Source organism: Capricornis sumatraensis, chromosome 8 (genome assembly GCF_032405125.1).
Source record: "Capricornis sumatraensis isolate serow.1 chromosome 8, serow.2, whole genome shotgun sequence".
Taxonomy (NCBI): Eukaryota; Metazoa; Chordata; class Mammalia; order Artiodactyla; family Bovidae; genus Capricornis; species Capricornis sumatraensis.
In genome coordinates this window covers 75,547,076-75,564,618 of record NC_091076.1, presented here as the reverse complement: position 1 = coordinate 75,564,618, position 17,543 = coordinate 75,547,076, and the positions used below count along the sequence as shown (strand labels likewise).

Below are 17,543 nucleotides of genomic sequence, written 5' to 3'. Positions count from 1 at the left end.
ACCTGTGCCAACTGCCCAAGACTGCACCTCAAATCTAGCAAATAAGAGAGAGGACGGTGTGGATTACGTTATATTTAAAACAAGCCCACACAATGCCTGTAATTTTTTATTCTGACTCCGTAATTATAGCCCAAGACCGGTCAGATCATAGTTATCCCCACACCGACCCACTGTTGAGACACATTGAATTAAAGGCTTTGCTGCTCCTTCAGATTCTATTTTGGACGCCAAGCACTGGCAGGTAACTGGCCTTTCACGAGACCCGTCTCAATGGAGCCCCTCCCAGAGCAGCCTGCACGAAGGCCAGGTCAGCACTGGGCCCTTGAGAAGACCCCTGATGCTGTCATGCTCTGCCCGGCCTGAGCCTTGGGCTGGAGCCAGGGCCTGGAGAGCTATGGAGGTGCCATCCTTGGAGCAGGCCTGCCTCCCACTGTCAGACCCATCTTGGAGCTTCTGCACTCTGAAAGATTCCTGCCCCAGACCTTGACCAGGGTCCCACGGTCAGATAGGCCAAGCCCTGGCCGTCAGGCAGTTGTCACAGATAGGCTGGCATTGCCAAAAGGGGCCTGGTTTAGAAAAGAGGCGAGAAAAAGCACAAAGGGCACAAGCCAGCCAGGCTCACACAGGCAGCCCCTGTGACTAACCCAGTCTGGGATCCACCAAAGAACACCACCTCTCAGCCCCTGAGAGAGCAAGAGTGGGCTTGTCCCTGCCCACAGACCTGGAACCCCACTGCCCTTCCTCCCTGTGCCCCCTGCCCCCACACACAGGCCTGCCTCCAGGGGACCCTGGCAGGGAGATCAGCTAGCTCCCACTTTACATAAACTGCACGTCTGGGCTCTGTCGGAGGCCCTTCACTTGTATCATCCCATTTACTCATGTCACCCCTGCCAAGAAGATGTGACTAGTGTTATCTCAATCTCCAATTTAGGCTTGAGGACGTGGAGCTGAGCGGTCAAGCGTGGGGCTTCAGGCCACTAGTTCATGTGTGAAGGAGTGGGAACCAGAGTCCAGTGGTCAAACTTCTCCCCAGATCTCATGGCTCGTCCACAGGCAGCTGGCCTGAAACCACCAGGCTTGCACCCAGCTGCTGGATGGTAGTCTGACACCCCCCAGCAACTCGCTTAGTACTTGGGCCCAAAAAAGTCCAGTCGCAGTACCTGAGCACAGCTCTCCTGCTACACACGGCTTCTTGCCTCAGCCAGCTCCCTGCTCCGACCCTTGTTCTCACGTCCCGCTATAGAACGGACAGTTCCTTCCTCTGGCCTTTGATGCATCTTGCACACACTTCTGCACTTCTGTTTTTACGTCTAGGACATTATTGTCACTATTCACATGACCCTCCTACCAGACTTCTCAAAGGGAAGGGCCTGTGTCCTATCTCTCAGTTACTATTTTGACACCTGCGACATAGTGGCTGCCTACTCTTTGTTGTAAGAAAAAAGGAGAGTCTGAAAAACTATTCATCCTTCAAAACTATGGCTAGTTCAGTTCAGTTCAGTTCAGTCGCTCAGTCATGTCCAACTCTTTGCAACCTCATGAACCACAGCACGCCAGGCCTCCCTGTCCATCACCAACTCCTGGAGTCCACCCAAACCCATGTCCATCAAGTCAGTGATGCTATCCAACCATCTCATCCTCTGTCATGCCCTTCTCCTCCAGCCCTCAATCTTTCCCAGGATCAGAGTCTTTTCAAATGAGTCAGCTCTTCTCATCAGGTGGCCAAAGTATTGGAGTTTCAACTTCAACATCAGTCCTTCCAATGAACACCCAGGACTGATCTCCTTTAGGATGGACTGGTTGGATCTCCTTGCAGTCCAAGGGACTCTCAAAAGTCTTCTCCAATACCACAGTTCAAAAGCATCAATTCTTCAGAGCTCAGCTTTCTTTATTGTCCAACTCTCACATCCATACATGACCAGTGGAAAAACCATAGCCTTGACTAGACGGACTGAAATATGAACTCCCCAGGTCGGTAGGTGCCCAATATGCTACTGGAGATCAGTGGAGAAATAACTCCAGAAAGAATGAAGGGATGGAGCCAAAGCAAAGCCAACACCCAGTTTTGAATGGGACTGGTGATGGAAGCAGGGTCCAATGCTGTAAAGAGCACTATTGCACAGGAACCTGGAATGTTAGGTCCATAAATCAAGGCAAATCGGAAGTGGTCAAACAGGAGATGACAAGAGTGAACTATGGCTAGATGGGACCTAAATTAACTTAAAAGCTTTTGCATAGCAAAGGAAACCATAAACGAAAAGAAAAGACAGTCCTCAGAATGGGAGAAGATATTTGCAAAAGAAGCAGCTAAAAAAGGACTCATCTCCAAAATACACAAACAGCTCATGCAGCTCAGTACCAAGTAAACAAAGAACCCAATCAAAAGATGGTCTTCAAAAAATGGCAGAAGACCTAAATAGACATTTCTCCTAAGAAGACGTACAGATGGTCAACAAACACACGAAGAGATGCTCAGTATCACTAATTACTAAGAGAAGTGCAGATCAAAACTGTAGTTAGTTATCACCTCACACCAGTCAGAATGACCACCGTCAAAAAAATCTACAAATAATAAATGCTGGAGAGAGTGTGCAGAAAAGGGAATCCTCCTACTCTGTTGGCAGGAATGTCAATTGGTGCAGTCACCATGGAGAAGAGCATGCTGCTGCTGCTGCTGCTGCTGCTGCTAAGTCGCTTCAGTAGTGTCCGACTCTGTGCGACCCCATAGACGGCAGCCCACCAGGCTCCCCCGTCCCTGGGATTCTCCAGGCAAGAACACTGGAGTGGGTTGCCATGTCCTTCTCCAATGCATGAAAGTGAAAAGTGAAAGTCAAGTCGCTCAGTCGTGTCCCACTCCTCGCGACCCCATGGACTGCAGCTTACCAGGCTCCTCCGCCCATGGGATTTCCCAGGCAAGAGTACTGGAATGGGGTGCCATTGCAGCATGGAGGTTCCCTAAAAGACTAAGAATAGAACTGCCATATTATTCCACTCCTGGGCATGTACTCCAAGAAAACTGTAATTCAAAAAGATACATGCTCCCCAATGTTCATTGCAACACCCTTTACAATAGCCAGTACATGGAAGCAACTTGCATGTCCATCAACAGAGGAATGGATAAAGACGATGTGGTGCGTATATACGATGGAATATTACTCAGCCAGAAAGAGGAACGGAATTGTGCCATTTGTGGAGACGTGGATGGACCTAGAGACTGTCATACACAATGAAGTCAAAGGTGAAAAACAAATACCGTCTATTAACGCGTATGTGTGGAATCTAGAAAAAGTGGTATAGAGGAACATACTTGAAAAGCAGAAATAGAGACACAGATGAAGAACAAATGGACAGCTACCAAGGAGGGAAGGGGGTGGTGGATAGCATGATTTGGGAGATTGGGATTGCCGTATTTACACCACTATGTATACAATAGATAACTAATGAACACCTACTCTACAGCCTACAGAAATCTGCTCAGTGCTCTGTGGTGACCTAAATGGGAGAAGAGAAAGTGGGAGAAAAGAAAGGATATGTTTATAGGTATAGTTAATCCACTTTGCTATACAATAGAAAGCAACACAACATTGTAAAGCAACTATCCTCCAAGAAAAATAGTCAAATAATTTAAAAAAAAAACAATTATGCCTGGGGATAGATGCTGGGAATCCTTCCCTGATTCTGGCTGAACGTGTCTGCTCCAGTTCAACCAGGAGGAGGATTGTTTACCTGGGTATACCTTTGGGGGCCGAGGCAGAACCCCAGTATTCCCTGTGACCCCATCTCTCAGCGCAGAGCAGGCATCTCACAGGGGTCAGTGAACGTAGGACTGAATTGCTCTTTGCTTCAGAGACCCAGATCAAGGGCACCGTGACCCGAACCAGCCAGCTGCCCAAGTCACCAGGCTGAAACCAACGAGAACTGGCGCGCCAAGGATGTTTGCTGAGGAAGGGAACACAGAAATAAAACCTGACTTTGAAAAAGAAACATGCCCCATAGGTATTCTATTTATACGAAAATCAGCTGGGATTTTAGTAACTGCCCTCCTGCCTCACCTCTCCAAGGTGTGCCCTGCCTTCCCACAGGACGCCTCTGCACCCCACACACCCAGTAATCATGGCCCTACCTGCCCCATCCCCTCCTCTGTTTGCTCTCTGGGGTTTCCCTCGATCGCAGGGTGAGAGATTCCAGATGCCCCAGAGGCCTGTCCCCTGCCTGGCCCCAGACTCCCTCTCTCCCTCCCTGACCTGCCCTCGTCAGGGCCCACGGCCCGTGGGGTGGCAGAGGGGCAGGGCAGGGAGTCGGCCCCTTAACTGAGCCAGAGCAGGGCTCCAGAAGCCAGGCCCTGCTCCTCCCAAGTCTCTGTTGAGCCACAGGACCCTACTCCCTAGTTCAGACCAAACTCAAGGTCTGCATGGCACGGTAATAGGAATGGGGCTTTGGGGTCAGGCCTGGGGTCCTGTATCTCCTCCTGGGCTGCCAGCATCTAGCCAGCTCACCTACCTCCCACCCTCTCCCAGCCTCAGACCCCTCCCTAGCCAAACGGAGGCACACCTGCTGCACCAGTCTACTGAGGGCCACGCCACGAGGCACGGAAAGCACAGGGCTGGCCATTCTAGCACCGGAGCCGTGTGTGAAACCTGGCAGGGTGAGAAATTCCAACTGGAGAGCAGCCACTCCATGCTTCCTGTGCACCCATCAGGAATCAAGCTCCAGGCACTTCCCTGGGGGTCCAGTGGTTAAGACTGCACTCCCAATGCAGGGGCGTGGATTCGACTCCTGGGCAAGGAACTAAGATCCATCATGCCGCATGGTGTGGCCTAAAAAAAAGAATGAAAAATAACACATAATCTTTTTTAAAAGTTGTCTTTAAAAAAGAAGAGAGATTATGGGGAGGGAGGTGGGAGGGTGGGGTTCATGTTTGGGAACACATGTAAGAATTAAAGATTTTAAAAAAATAAATAAATAAAATTAAATTAAGTTAAAAAGGAGAGAAAATCAAGCCCAGGGCACCCCCGCCCTGGTTCTGTGAGCCTCTTCCTCTAGTCTCACCCTCCCCTCCTCCATCAGCTCCCTCATCCCAGAGTCCCATTGGGTCCTTAGGGAGCACCCCACTCTCCAGCAAGGTTCCTGCTCCTCACGGAGGGCCAACTGGGTGAGGGGTACCAGAGGGCCCTCGGTATCATGGCAGGTCCCTCCTGCTTCCAGCCATATTCTAAGAGAGACCAGGGCAAGCCTGAGGCAGGGGGCTGGGGCTGAGGCTCACCGTCCTGGGAAACTTCTGAGCCTCCCTCACAGCTCAGCACCCAGGCAGGCACCCAACAACCCACAGCTGCGGTTTCCAGAGAGCCCGGCCTCCCACCGCAGGGACAGTAAGCTGAGAAGCACTGGAGCTATAAATGTGAAGTGGTGAGCCACAGGACACTGCCGCAGCCCCACAGCGGCCAGGAGCCGGCCTCTCCCCTTCTCCCTGCCTCCCCGCCCCCTGCTAGCTCCAGGGCCCCCCGCCAAGCCTCTGAGACAGCCCAGGCCTGTCCACCAGCTCGGCTCCGGACTCCGAGCAGCTTTGCTGCCGCACCCCCACGTTGGGAGGTCCCAGGCCTGGCTGGCGGCAGGGCAGACAGGACAGCAAACAGCACTTTGTACTGTCAGGGCCTCTGGCCTCGCCCCCCCAAACATCATCTTATTTCATGTTGACTTACACAAGAGGAGAGAGAGAGAGAGAGAGAGTGTGTGTGTGTGTGTGTGTGTGTGTTCAGTCACATCCAACTCTGTGACCTGATGGACCATAGCCCACCAGGCTCCTCAGTCCATCGGATTCTCCAGGCGAGAATACTGGAGTGGGTTGCCATGCCCCCCTCCAGGGGATCTTCCCAACCCAGGAATCGAACCCTCGTCTCCTGCATTGCAGGCCTAGTCTTTATTGCTGATCTACCAGGGAAGCCCCACAGTAGAGGAGAAGGGACCATAATGTGTTGGAGCTTACTACTTCTAAAGGTCTTCCTCCAGCTGGGGTGGTACCCAGTCACAGCTTCAGATCCATCTGGAGGCCACCTTGACCTTGGGCTGGACCTGAGGCTCCTGTGGTCCTGACAGGCATTCTTATAGCCCCTGTCAGAAAGGAGACTCCAAGAGCATGGCTGATGATATAAGAGCACCCCCTTCACCAAGTGCCCGCTCCCCCGTGTGCCCAGCCCAGAGCTCTCAGACTGAGGGAGGGCCATTGTTCCACAGGCAAGAGACCACACCCAGAGGGGAGGTCCAGACCTCCGCTGTGCCTTGGGTCTCCCCGCTACTCCCACACTTCAGGCCTGGCCAGGAGTGCAGTGCGAGGTGGAGAGCAGGGCCCCATCTGGAAGGGTCTCAGGAAACAGAGAAAGGGGAGAGAGGCCCCTTAAGGCCCCTCTTTCCTTAAGGCCCCTCTTTCTCTCCTCTCAGACAGAGCCTGCCAAGGACAGGTCAACACCCAACACCCCTGCTCTGCTGGACAGTCTGTCCATTAGCGCAGGCCCCTCCTGTCAGGCTGACCAGGAAAGGTAAGGTCACCCTCTGTCACCTGCCCCACACGAGAGCTCAGAGACGAGCACTTGGGTCTCCGGGGAGGCTGCAGAAGTAGGATTTTCCTGAGCCACTATCTCTTCAGTGTCCCTTAGCTGTCCCCCTTTCAGGAAGGAGGACAGAGATTGATACCTAGGAAGTGCCACTATCCAAGGTGGAGGCCCCACCAGGTGCCTGTGAAGAAGCTCTCTGGTCTGGGTGATGGGGAAAATGGACAGCAAGGGGCCTCTAGACATGACCACAGGCCCAAGGGTCACCGACAAAGGAAATCTCCAGGCCTAGTTCCCAGCTGACAGCCTGTCCTCCCTCCCTGTGAGCCAAGGAGTTTAGCTTCCTAAGTACACAAATAGGGAAAAACAGCCTGGGCAAATGTTTAGTGCAAAAAGCATTTAGTATTTCTTATTTTTAAGTATCTCTTATTTATTTCTGGTCACACCTTGAGGCATGTGGGATCTTAATTCCCCGATCAGGGATCAAACCCTGTATACCCTGCAGTGGGAGCTCAGAGTCTTAACCACTGGACCGCCAGGGAAGTCCCTTATTTGTAACAAATTTTAAAACTTTACAGGGGGACAAAAAGTTGTAATGTGTGGGAAAATACCATTTTGTTGTATAGGATGGGTCAACATGGTGAAGATGGCATTTCTCATCTAACCTAATATATAAACCTGCTGTGATTCATTTATTCATCTAATATGTATGGAGTCATTACTGCGTATTCGGTGTGTTCTAGGCACAGGGGAACATAGGAACGAACAAAACAAAAATTCTTGCCTTTGTGCCGCTTACATTTTTAAAGATGGGAGAGAGAGAGACAAAGAGATGGAGAAGTAAATTATATAGTGTGTTAAATGAGAAATGCAAGAGAGAAAAATCAAGGACAGTATAGAGAGCGTGGGGTGGATGGGGAGTTGTCATTTAGAATAGGCTGAGTACTAGTAACACTTGAGCAGAGATTTGGGTTGGGGGGCACTGCCGTCGGATCTTAGTTGCATCGTTTGTTGTGGTGCACAGACTCCAGTTGTGGCTCTCAGGCCTAGTTGCTTCCTGGCATGTGGCATCTTAGTTCCCTCACCAGGGATCAAACCCATGTCCCCTGCATTGCAAGGCAGATTCTTAACCGCTGGACCACCAGGGAAGTTCCTTGAGCAGACATTTAAAGGAGGTGATGAGGCAGCCACGTACTTGGCGTGCTGTAGGAGCAGCAAGGAGGCCTGTGTAGCTAGATCAGAGCGTGTCAGTGGTTCTCAGATATTGGGGATGCCTGGAGGCATTTTTCATGGACACAACTTGGGGTGAGAGGTGTGGGTTGCTGCCGGCATCGGGTTAATAGATGCCAGGTTGCTGTTAAACACCCTGCAGTGCACAGACAGCTTCCTACAACAAAGATTTGTGTAGGAATCCCAGTCATGACAAGGTCAAGAAACCCTGGAGAGTGAGACAAAGTTGGAGAAGAGATAGCCAGAGAGGTAACTATGAACCAGGTTTTTGTTTTGTTTTGTTTGAGCTAGAAAAGCTGATTCAGAAATTCTTACGGAAAAATGTGTGAGAATAGCTGGAGGGGGCAGGAAGTGGGAAGGATTAAAAAGAAGAAATTTTTTTTACCAGATTATAACATACACTATAAATATTTGGGGGCTTCCCTGGTAGTTCAGCTTGTAAAGAGTATTTGGGGGCTTCCCTGGTAGTTCAGCTTGTAAAGAGTCCACTTGCAATGCAGGAGACCCCGGTTTGATTCCTGGGTTGGGAAGCTCCACTGGAGAAGGGATAGGCCACCCTCTCCAGTATCCTTGCCTGGAGAATCCCCATGGACAGAGGAGGCTGGCGGGCTTCAGTCCATGGGGTCACAAAGAGTCAGATGCAACTAAGCACAGCACATAAATACTTTTATGACAAATGACTAACTTCCTTAATATATAAAGAGGTGCTATATGTGAATAAGAAAAGGCCTTTTAAAAAAAATCTCTTAGAAAATAAGAAAAAGGGAGTTTACAAAAAAAAAAAGGATACACAAATGGATAATAAATATGTGAAAAAATAATAAGTGTTACTTGCAATTTAAATAAATAGGAGTGAAAATCATGAGAGCATTTTGCAACTATCAGAGTAGCAATGATTGAGAAATTTGATTACTTAGGATATGTGAGAATATGGCTTCTTGCACAGTTCTTGAAAATATAAATTGACAAACCCTTTCTAGAAAGCAAGTTGGCAATATGTGTCCCAGATTTTTTTTTTTCTTTTTTCTGAGGCTTGTGGGATCTTACTTCTCCAACCAGGGATGAAACCCTGGCCTTTGGCAATGAAAGCAGAGAGTCCTAATCGCTAGACCACCAGGAATTCCCCTCTGTTCCAGATTTAAAGGCATATACCTTTTCATCCAGCATGCCATTCTCAAAAAATATTCTACTTACATAGGTTTACAAAGGTTTAACTACAGCCATTTTCACTATAGTCTTAGCAAAAGATTGGAAATGACCCAAATGCCCAGCAACTGGGGTCTTGTTTATTATACAATATACAGGTGGCTTTGTGGTAAAGAATCCACCTGCCAATGTTTGATCCCTGGGTTGGAAAGATCCCCCAGAGTAGGAAATGGCAATCCACTCCAGTATTCTTGCCTGGAAAATCCCATGGACAGAGGAGCCTGATGGGCTACAGTCCATGGGGTTGCAAAGAGTCGGACACGACTTAGCAACTAAACACATACACACACTTACAATGGAATACTACGCAGCTTTTAAAAAGGCTGAGGCTTACTCCTAGGCACACAGCCAAGAGAAGTGAAAACACATGTCCCCAAAAAGATTTGTGCAGAGAATTTTACAACAGCTTTATTCAGATAGTCTTCAATTGGAGCAACACTAATGTCCATCAGAGAAAAATAAACAAATCGTGGCATAGTCATACAATGAGAAACCACTTGGCACAACAAAGAAAGGAAGGAATGCATACACACAACAGGAGTGAATTTCTAAAGTGGTGTTGCGCAAAATAACTCACACCAGAGTGTGTACTGTATGATTCCATTGATGTGAATTTCAACAGGCAGAACCACCCCAAGGTGATAGAAATCATACCAACGATTGCCTCAGGAAGGTGTGGATTCCTAGAAGGGGCAAGAGAAACTTCAGGGCATTAGGAAATGGGAATAAGGTACTGCTTACATGTTGTATACAGTGTGTACAATCACTGAATCGTACACTTCAGATCTATGCAATTCACATCTCATTTTACCTCGCTTTAACAAAACCGGGAATTCCCTGGTGGTCTAGTGGTTAGGACTCCGTGCTTTCTCTGCCAGGGTTCTGGATTTGATCCCTGGTCAGGGAACTAGGATTCCACAAGCTGCAAGGAGCGGCCAAATGATAATAATTTCAAAAAATAAAAGCAAAATTAACTATTGAATGAAGGAGGGGGACTCTAACTTCATACGTGCCGAATGGAATGATCTCCAAATAAATTAATGGGGAGGAATGGCATCAAGGACAGAAAATGTATATAGTATGCTCCCAGATGTAATAAGGAAGACAACCACCATGCCGGATCTTGAACATGGAGGGCTGACTGGACTAGGCCATTTAATATAAGGCACTTGGGCATCCACAGATTTTGGTACCCAGGGGATCCTGGAGCCAACCTTCGAGAGCTAACTATGTATGTAACATGTCTGGAAGGACATGTAAGAAACTGCTGGACAAGTGTTGCCTTTCTGAAAGGGCCAGGAGGCCCCAAGGTCTGAAGGGGAGGGGCATGTCTCAGTGCTTTTTTCACCTGTTGGAATTTCTTTCACTGTGTTCATGTTAACTTTTTAGATATAAAAACTAGTTAAAATTTCCTGATTGGATAACAGGCTCTCCGGAGGTTGGGCTGTCATATTTCTCTGCCCTTGGTAGCTGAAAAAGCATGTGTGTGTTAGTCGCTCAGTCATGTCCAGGTCTTTGCCAAGTCTAGGACTGCAGCCTGCCAGGCTCCTCTGTCCATGGGATTCTCCAGGCAAGAATATTGTAGTGGGTTGCCATGACCTCCTCCATGGGATCTTCTTGATCCAAGGATTGAACCCGGGTCTCCTGCATTACAGGCAGATTCTTCACCTCTGAGCCACCAGGGAAGCTTTCTCTGGTAGCTGGAAGCAGAAACAAGCCTGCTGCTCTAATACTGCCAGCAGTGGGAGGCCTGTGTCTCTGAGAATGGAAGTTGGCATGTGCACAAGCCTATCAGAGAAGCTCCTGGAAGGCATGCCCAGGGCAGGGAAGTGAGAACCTGAATCCTGGGTCAAGACACCACGGTAAATAAACCAAGTATCTATCTATCTGGGCACAAGGATTTCAGCCATAAATGGTAAGCTTTCTGTTGAAGAACATAAAAACCCATCCCATGACATGGAAGATTTATTGTGATGAAATTTTTTTTTTAATGTGAAAAAATGCTTCATTGGTGGAAAGAAAACAAGGCTTTTAAGTTGATATTGGACCAAGAGAGAGAGTACCATAGAAGGAGTTCTGAGCTAAGAATAGGACTGCCAGGTGTAGTTTTTAAACAGACAATCCAGTGTTTGACCTTTATTTCCACAGACAAGAATATGCCATCAAGGGTCCTACCTGGGAATATCTGTACTCTTTTTGAGAACTGGACTCTGTGCCAGTGTGCTGACTCCCTTCAGGGCAACAGCTTCATTATCCATGATTTTTTTGCATTAGCAATGGTAGGGAGGAGACTTCACCTGCCAGGGAGATGGCTCACTTTGCCAGAGGAGGCCCTAAGGAAGTTCTCAGCTCAGAGGGACAGGGAAGGATCCCAATTCCAGGATCCAATAAGGAACCCTGGAATGCACAGGATTCTTGTGGAGTCCTAAGTTCTTGGCAGAACAGTTCAGAGAGCAACACATATGGTCAGGATATGTGTTCGGCTCACCTTGGGCCCATATGTCTGATGTATGCTGAGAGAAATCAAGCGTCTTGGGTTGAACTTCTTGACAAGATGGAAGAGACAAAATATCAATGGGGAAAAGCTCTCAGAATTTTCAGCAAATGGCTGAGAGCCAGATGGGGGCAGGGAATGGGCCATGTAATAGACTTTAAGCTGAGACACCATGGAGCTGCACCTGGCCCAAGCAAGTGAAGGGTCAGTGGGCTAAGGGTTGAAATGACTCTGGGGAAAGGCCCTGACAGATGCTCTAGTCCAGCCCCTCCCTGATGGAAACTGAGGCCCAGAGGGTGGGCTTACTTCTTCACTGTCAGACATCAGGACTGAGCTTGGTCCACGACTCAGACTCTGGCCTCCTGAACCAGTGGTTCTCCTGGAAGTGGAGGCAGAGCTGAAACTCTTGACCAAACATGTACGGAATGTCTTTCTGCTGAATTCCATGGAAAGGGAGCCACTCAAGTAGCCTGGAGTGAAGGCAGCCCTCTGAAAGAGTCAAAATACCAGACCCTGGTTCATCACCTACCCGAGGGCTCCCAGCCTTTTTTTTTTTTTCCCTCCTGCCAGACTCATATTTCATAGTAGGTGGATATCTCTTGATTTCAGGAAACATAGGCCAATTTCCCAAGCCCAAAAGATGCATCCTAATTGGTCTCATGGTATTCCAGTTCTCCTTTGTCAGTGATTGGCCTCAGTGTGGGCATATGATTTAGTTCTGGCCCACAAGACATAAAAGGAGGATTGTAGGGGCTTTCTGAGAAAACTTTTGCTCTCCTACTAAAAGCAGAAAATGCAGTAGGCACCATCAGCCCCCATCCCGTACACCTGCCTTCAATGCAAGTGTATATAGTGTGAGAGTCAAGCCTGACAGTAAAGCCGCAGTATCCTTAAGATGGCAGAGTGGATGGTCAAGCCTGAGTCTTTGGTGGTCCAAGTGAGCTGCTGGTCCCATGCCAGCAACTGTCTAGCTCCAGACTTCTTGTTAAGTAGACATTAAATGCCCTTAATAGGATGGCATCATTGACTCAATGGACATGAGTTTGAGCAAACTCCAGGAGATGGTAAAAGACAGGGAGGCCTGGTACACTGCAGTCCACGGGGTCACAAAGAGTTGGACACGACTGAGCGACTGAACTACAAATGCCACTCTTATAATTTAAGTCACTGCTAGCTAGGGTTCCTCTTACTTGCAGCTGAAAGCAGTCCAGATCAGCACTGGCCACAAGTGTTAGTGCAACTCCAGCCAAGTTTAAGAGAAGCTGTTTAAAAACAGCCTTTGGTCAGCCTCCTCGACCTTGGAATCTGCTCTCCTGAAGCACCACCCAGCTTTCTTATCATTCCTCAATCAGATGGAATCTCCCCACCCTTTCCCCCACGCCACCACATCCTCCCCCATCAGCTCGGCCAGTCTTACTCATCCTTCACTGCCCACCTTGGATGACCTTCACTGGCCTTGCTCACTTACCACCAGGCATGCATCCAATTGACCATACTGATCATTTATTTACTAACCACACTTGCGGTGGCCTGCTGTAGTGGCGGCACTGGACCCAGCAGGCTGTGCAAGTCCTCGGAGCCCTCACTGCGGGGGCTGGGGGGAGGGCAGACATGTCAGCAGCAGCAGTGTAGGGAGTAGTGATAAAAGGGGTGGTGCGGTTTCACCTTGGTGGGAGAGCAGGTGGCCCATTCCACGCTGCTCTCTCCAACCAAAGGCTTTGTTTCTTCTAGGGCAAAGACCAGCCCTATCTGTTCCAGGACAGCTCTGAGCCCATCTCAGAGGAGGCAGCAGCAAGGGGCTCTTGTTGATGATCCCTGAGCAGGCAGGGCCTTGGGTAGACCTGCTCTTGGTCACCCACCTTTCCCTACAGGCCCTACAAGGCCAAGGCCCTTAATGGCTAGAGGAAGCAGCAGTGGACGTGGCGGTGGCAGGTCTGAATCAGAACCTCAGCCGCCACTAACTGGATGTGTGACTACTGGACACGATGTGGCCTCTCCGAGCCCCAGTACTAATGAAAGACAGAGGAGGCTACTAACACCTGCCTATCTCACAGGCTGCAGCAAAGGTTGAATGAGCTCATTAGCAGGGTGCAGGGAGGCCTGGCACACTGGAAGTGGGCAGTGTGTAAGTGTTCATTCATCCGCCTGCCTCTCACGGCAGAAAGCCAGAGGCAGCCTGCTGTACCTTCCACTGGAGACAGGACAGTCAGGACTCACCCCACTGCAAGGAACCAGCTGGTATACGCTTGGTCCCCGAGTAGAGACAGTGGGGGTCTTTAGGTTCCCAGACTTTCTCCTGCTCTGAAAAATACCATCAGTGGCGCAGCACGGGATGGAAAGAAAATTGGGTTGGTGGGCAAGAGGACAGGACTCTCTCACGCATCTCTCCCCGAGGTTCCGAGGGTTCTCAGGCCACTTTGGAGTCTTGGTCCCATAACTTCAGGTAGATTCACGCATGGGCAGGGGCTGTCTGCTCGGGAACCACTGGGTGCTGCTGGTTCTCAGCGATGCTCTGTCAGTACCAAGCTTGGCTGCCGAGGCCAATCAGCAAAGGGAGCTTTCCCCAGAGGAGCCCAAACTCTGGCCTGACAGACAGACTCTGAAGGAAACCTACTCTTGGTGGTTAACAGCTATCCATCCCCCTGTGCCTGCAGGTGAGGGTGGACCTAGGGCTCCAGCTATGGGCCCAAAGGAGCCTGTATGTAGTGCGACCACTGCCCATATATACTGTGACCCCAGCTGTCATGGGGCAAGAAAGCATCTTCTGGAAGAGACAAACTAACCTGCCGGGGAGGATCCCAATAAATGTCAGCCAGACCGTGAAGGGGTCTGAGGAGGTGTCCTGGAGAGCTGGGGAGGGGGTCCAAATCGTCAGTTACAGTCGAGCAGATTACAAGTGGGGTGCAGCAGGCGGTGTCATCCGGAAGTTAGCAACTCAAGTTCCTCATCCTTAAGTATGGTGGTGGCACCATACTCCCAGTGGTCCCAGGAGGCTCTCGTTCCCACTCTCACTCTAGCAGTGCGGAGCTGCCCAGGACCAGACGCTCCATCCCTCGGCTGTGGATTGACCCCTCCCAGTGCCAGGAGGAATCCAAGGCAGCCTAAGGGAAGCTGGGAGAGGCACGGGGCCTGGAAGGTGGTTTTCTCACCTCCCAAGCTGGGATCTGATTCCCATGTGGATGACAAGTGAACCCCAGAGCCCAGCCCCGGGGGGCCAGCTCGTGGCTGAGTAGGGATGGGACCCTGACCGTCTCAGAGGTGATGGCAGGCCCCCAGCAAAGATGGACACCAGCAGACTCACGGCAGGCTCCCTTCACTTTGGAGCCTGCCCTCTCAAAGCCCATCCCCAGCTGAGACCCCAGGTCTGGAGGAAGAGTTGGCCTGTTGGCTGGGTCTCCATAGGGTGTGGGCATCATGGGGTCACTCTGGGACATGAACCCAAAGGTCTGTGGCAAGTCATACTGGAAAGTTCAAGAGTCCTTGGGGGGGGTGGGGGCCGTGGGCGTGGTCTTGCAGCTCTTCCAAAGACTCAATGTGCTGTCACATTAGCCCAGTCCGGGAATTGGTCCAAGTCAAATATGACCCGTCCCCAGGTGTTGATGGCCAGAAATACACAGGTGATTCCAATGACGTTCATTATTAGTCCTGTTTTCATCTGCAAAAGAACAAGGTCAAAGTTAGCACCCTTGGGTCTGCCAGGCTGTCAGAACAAAGGTGAGTGGGACACGGGAGTCCGTGCTCTGGAGAAGGGAACCAAAGCTGTTGGTTGGGCCTCCCGTCCCCAGGCCAGGCTCTGTCCTCAATCCACCCCCAGGCAGAGTAACTTCACGTCCAGAACAAGTCATCACTGCTCAAAGCAGCCTGGGAAACAGGCAGGACAGGCAGACTCTCCAGGCCCACTGGGACGCCTGGAAAACTGGACCTCAGGGAGGCAAGCGAGTTACTGAGGAGCCCTGGTCCATGGCTCACCCCAGTGCCTTCGCCCTCCTGCAAATGCACACCAGCCTTTCCAGAGCCTGAGCTGCCTTCTTTGTGTAGTCACTAATCCCTGCCCTCAAACCCTGTGGCAGATTTTTCACTGGGAATCAGAATTGAGCCTGCAGTCCCTGGTTTCTGGGACTGCCCTCTGTGTGAGAATGCCCCATGGAGTCCCAAAGATACCCAGGGGTGGTGCTGAGAAGACTTGTCCCTCTTCACTGGCCGCCCCTGTTTGCACACTGGCCTCTGCCCATTCTGCAGCTGCAGACCTGCCCTCCTTCTGCCAGAAGAGTCCCTCCTTTGGCTACATTTGTTTCTAGGGCAGTATCTGCTCCTCCCAGGCAGTGGTGTCCCATCCCCAAGCCCCACCCCCTACCCACCCGTCGCCACCGCCTCCACCACCTCCATCTATAGCCTCTATCAGTCTCTTTGGCTGCCATTCGTCTTTCCCCTATTCTCAGCCTCGCCCCTCCTGACTCTCCTCTTGGGTTCTTGCTAATTTGTCAAGTCTACTTTGGCCATATGGGACCCCCACCCTCACCCCCTCCAAGTCCTCAGTCAAGGTTCCCCTGATAGCTGCTCGAGCACCTCCAAATGGGAGATTCTGTAACCCACCTCTCAGCTTTGGGAGACAGAACAGTCTATGAGATAAGAGATGGTGTTAGAAAAGAAGAAAAAGTTGCCTATAAGTGCAAAGAAGGAGTTAGGTCTGGACATTTGGTCCCAAACTGTTTAACATCACAGGGCATCCCTCAGGACCAAAGGGTCATAGCTGATGGGAGTGAACAAAAGCAGGTGGCGTTACCATGTCGGAAACCTTGAGGTGTCCATAGGAAAACACGATGGCATTAGGCGGGGTGGCCACGGGCAACATGAAGGCAAAGGATGAACTCAGCGTACAGGGGATCATGATGTACAGCGGGTTGAGGCCAATGGAACGTGACTGGGGAAAAACACAGCACCGCAGTGTCACAGAAGCAGAAAACAGAGCTCCCGGGACCATCAGTCTGAAAAGCATTTCCCTAACATACTAAGTGCGTTCCCACCTCTGTGCCTTTGTCCTGCTGGGTCCTCTGCCCTTTGCCATACGTGGATAGTAACTCTGCTGGACCCTGTAGGCTAAACTCCCCAGCACGCCTTTTTGAACCCCCTTGATTCATTCAACATGTATTTCTTAGGCACCTACTATATGCCAGAGGCTGTGCTGGATGCTCCTGCCGCCCGTGTGTGCACATCTGTCTGTCCTGATACAGACAGAGCGAGCCTGGAGGGCAGGGACCACGTCTCTCACCTGTGTGTGTGCCTCAGTATGTATGTGTTTCTATACACATTTGGGTTCATTTTGCATATGGAATTTGGTATCCATCTTTTTTACTCTAAAGCTTAAAATTCAGCCACACCTACTCTGTCTAGCACAGGGTAGAGAGATGCGCATAAATATTTGTTGAATAAATCAGTGATACAATTTGTAATGTCTGTCAATATCTACCAAAACGAGTAATCCTTCATGTGGATCCATATGCACTTGAGGGCAGACACACACGCAGCTGTTGGGTGCAACACTGTAGCAGCAAAACACACAGGAAGTGGTCTCAACAGCCATCAATAGCAGGATGGTCAAATAACATACATATACACAAACAATGGAATCGTTTGCAGCTGTAAAGAATTGAGTAGGCTTTACACTTTAACAATGGAATGATCTCTAACATGTATGATAAGATTTAATATATTAAGGTACAGAACAGGACTATGAAATGCCATTTTTTAAAAAGAGACTGTGTGTGCATGTGTGTGCATGCTTGCATGTATGTGTGTGTGCTACACATCCAGAAAGATATCTAAGAAATTAACAATAGGAGTTATCTCTAGGAAGGAGGCTAGAGAGTAAGGGTCTGTATGCTCTTTGTATTATTAGACATTTTCCAACCATGTGTATGTACACATTTGAAAAATTACATGTCCCCATTTTATGATGTATCCTTCAAGACTATGATTTTTTAATGACTTGATAGTATTCCATTGTATGAATATATAACTTATTTCACCAATCCCCTACTACTATGGAAGTATTTTCTATCACAGTTCTG

General features: G+C 49.8%; 2 protein-coding genes across 6 annotated transcripts in view; one reads left to right on the top strand and one right to left on the bottom strand.

Moving 5' to 3' along the window:
- Positions 1 to 17,543, top strand: part of C8H17orf100 (chromosome 8 C17orf100 homolog) — a 68,355-nt gene that overhangs the window by 9,227 nt on the left and 41,585 nt on the right. The window lies entirely within an intron of this gene.
- Positions 9,385 to 17,543, bottom strand: part of SLC13A5 (solute carrier family 13 member 5) — a 30,025-nt gene continuing 21,866 nt past the window's right edge. For 3 of the 5 annotated variants that reach the window (XM_068978963.1, XM_068978964.1, XM_068978965.1), the window contains 2 exons: positions 16,259 to 16,396; positions 9,385 to 15,130 (listed from right to left, as the gene is read on the bottom strand). In XM_068978963.1, the coding sequence (XP_068835064.1) occupies positions 15,005 to 15,130; positions 16,259 to 16,396 (264 nt within the window). In that variant the 3' untranslated portion in view covers positions 9,385 to 15,004. The remainder of the gene's footprint in view (positions 15,131 to 16,258; positions 16,397 to 17,543) is intronic. The other 2 variants (XR_011145214.1, XM_068978966.1) reach the window with 2 other exon arrangements.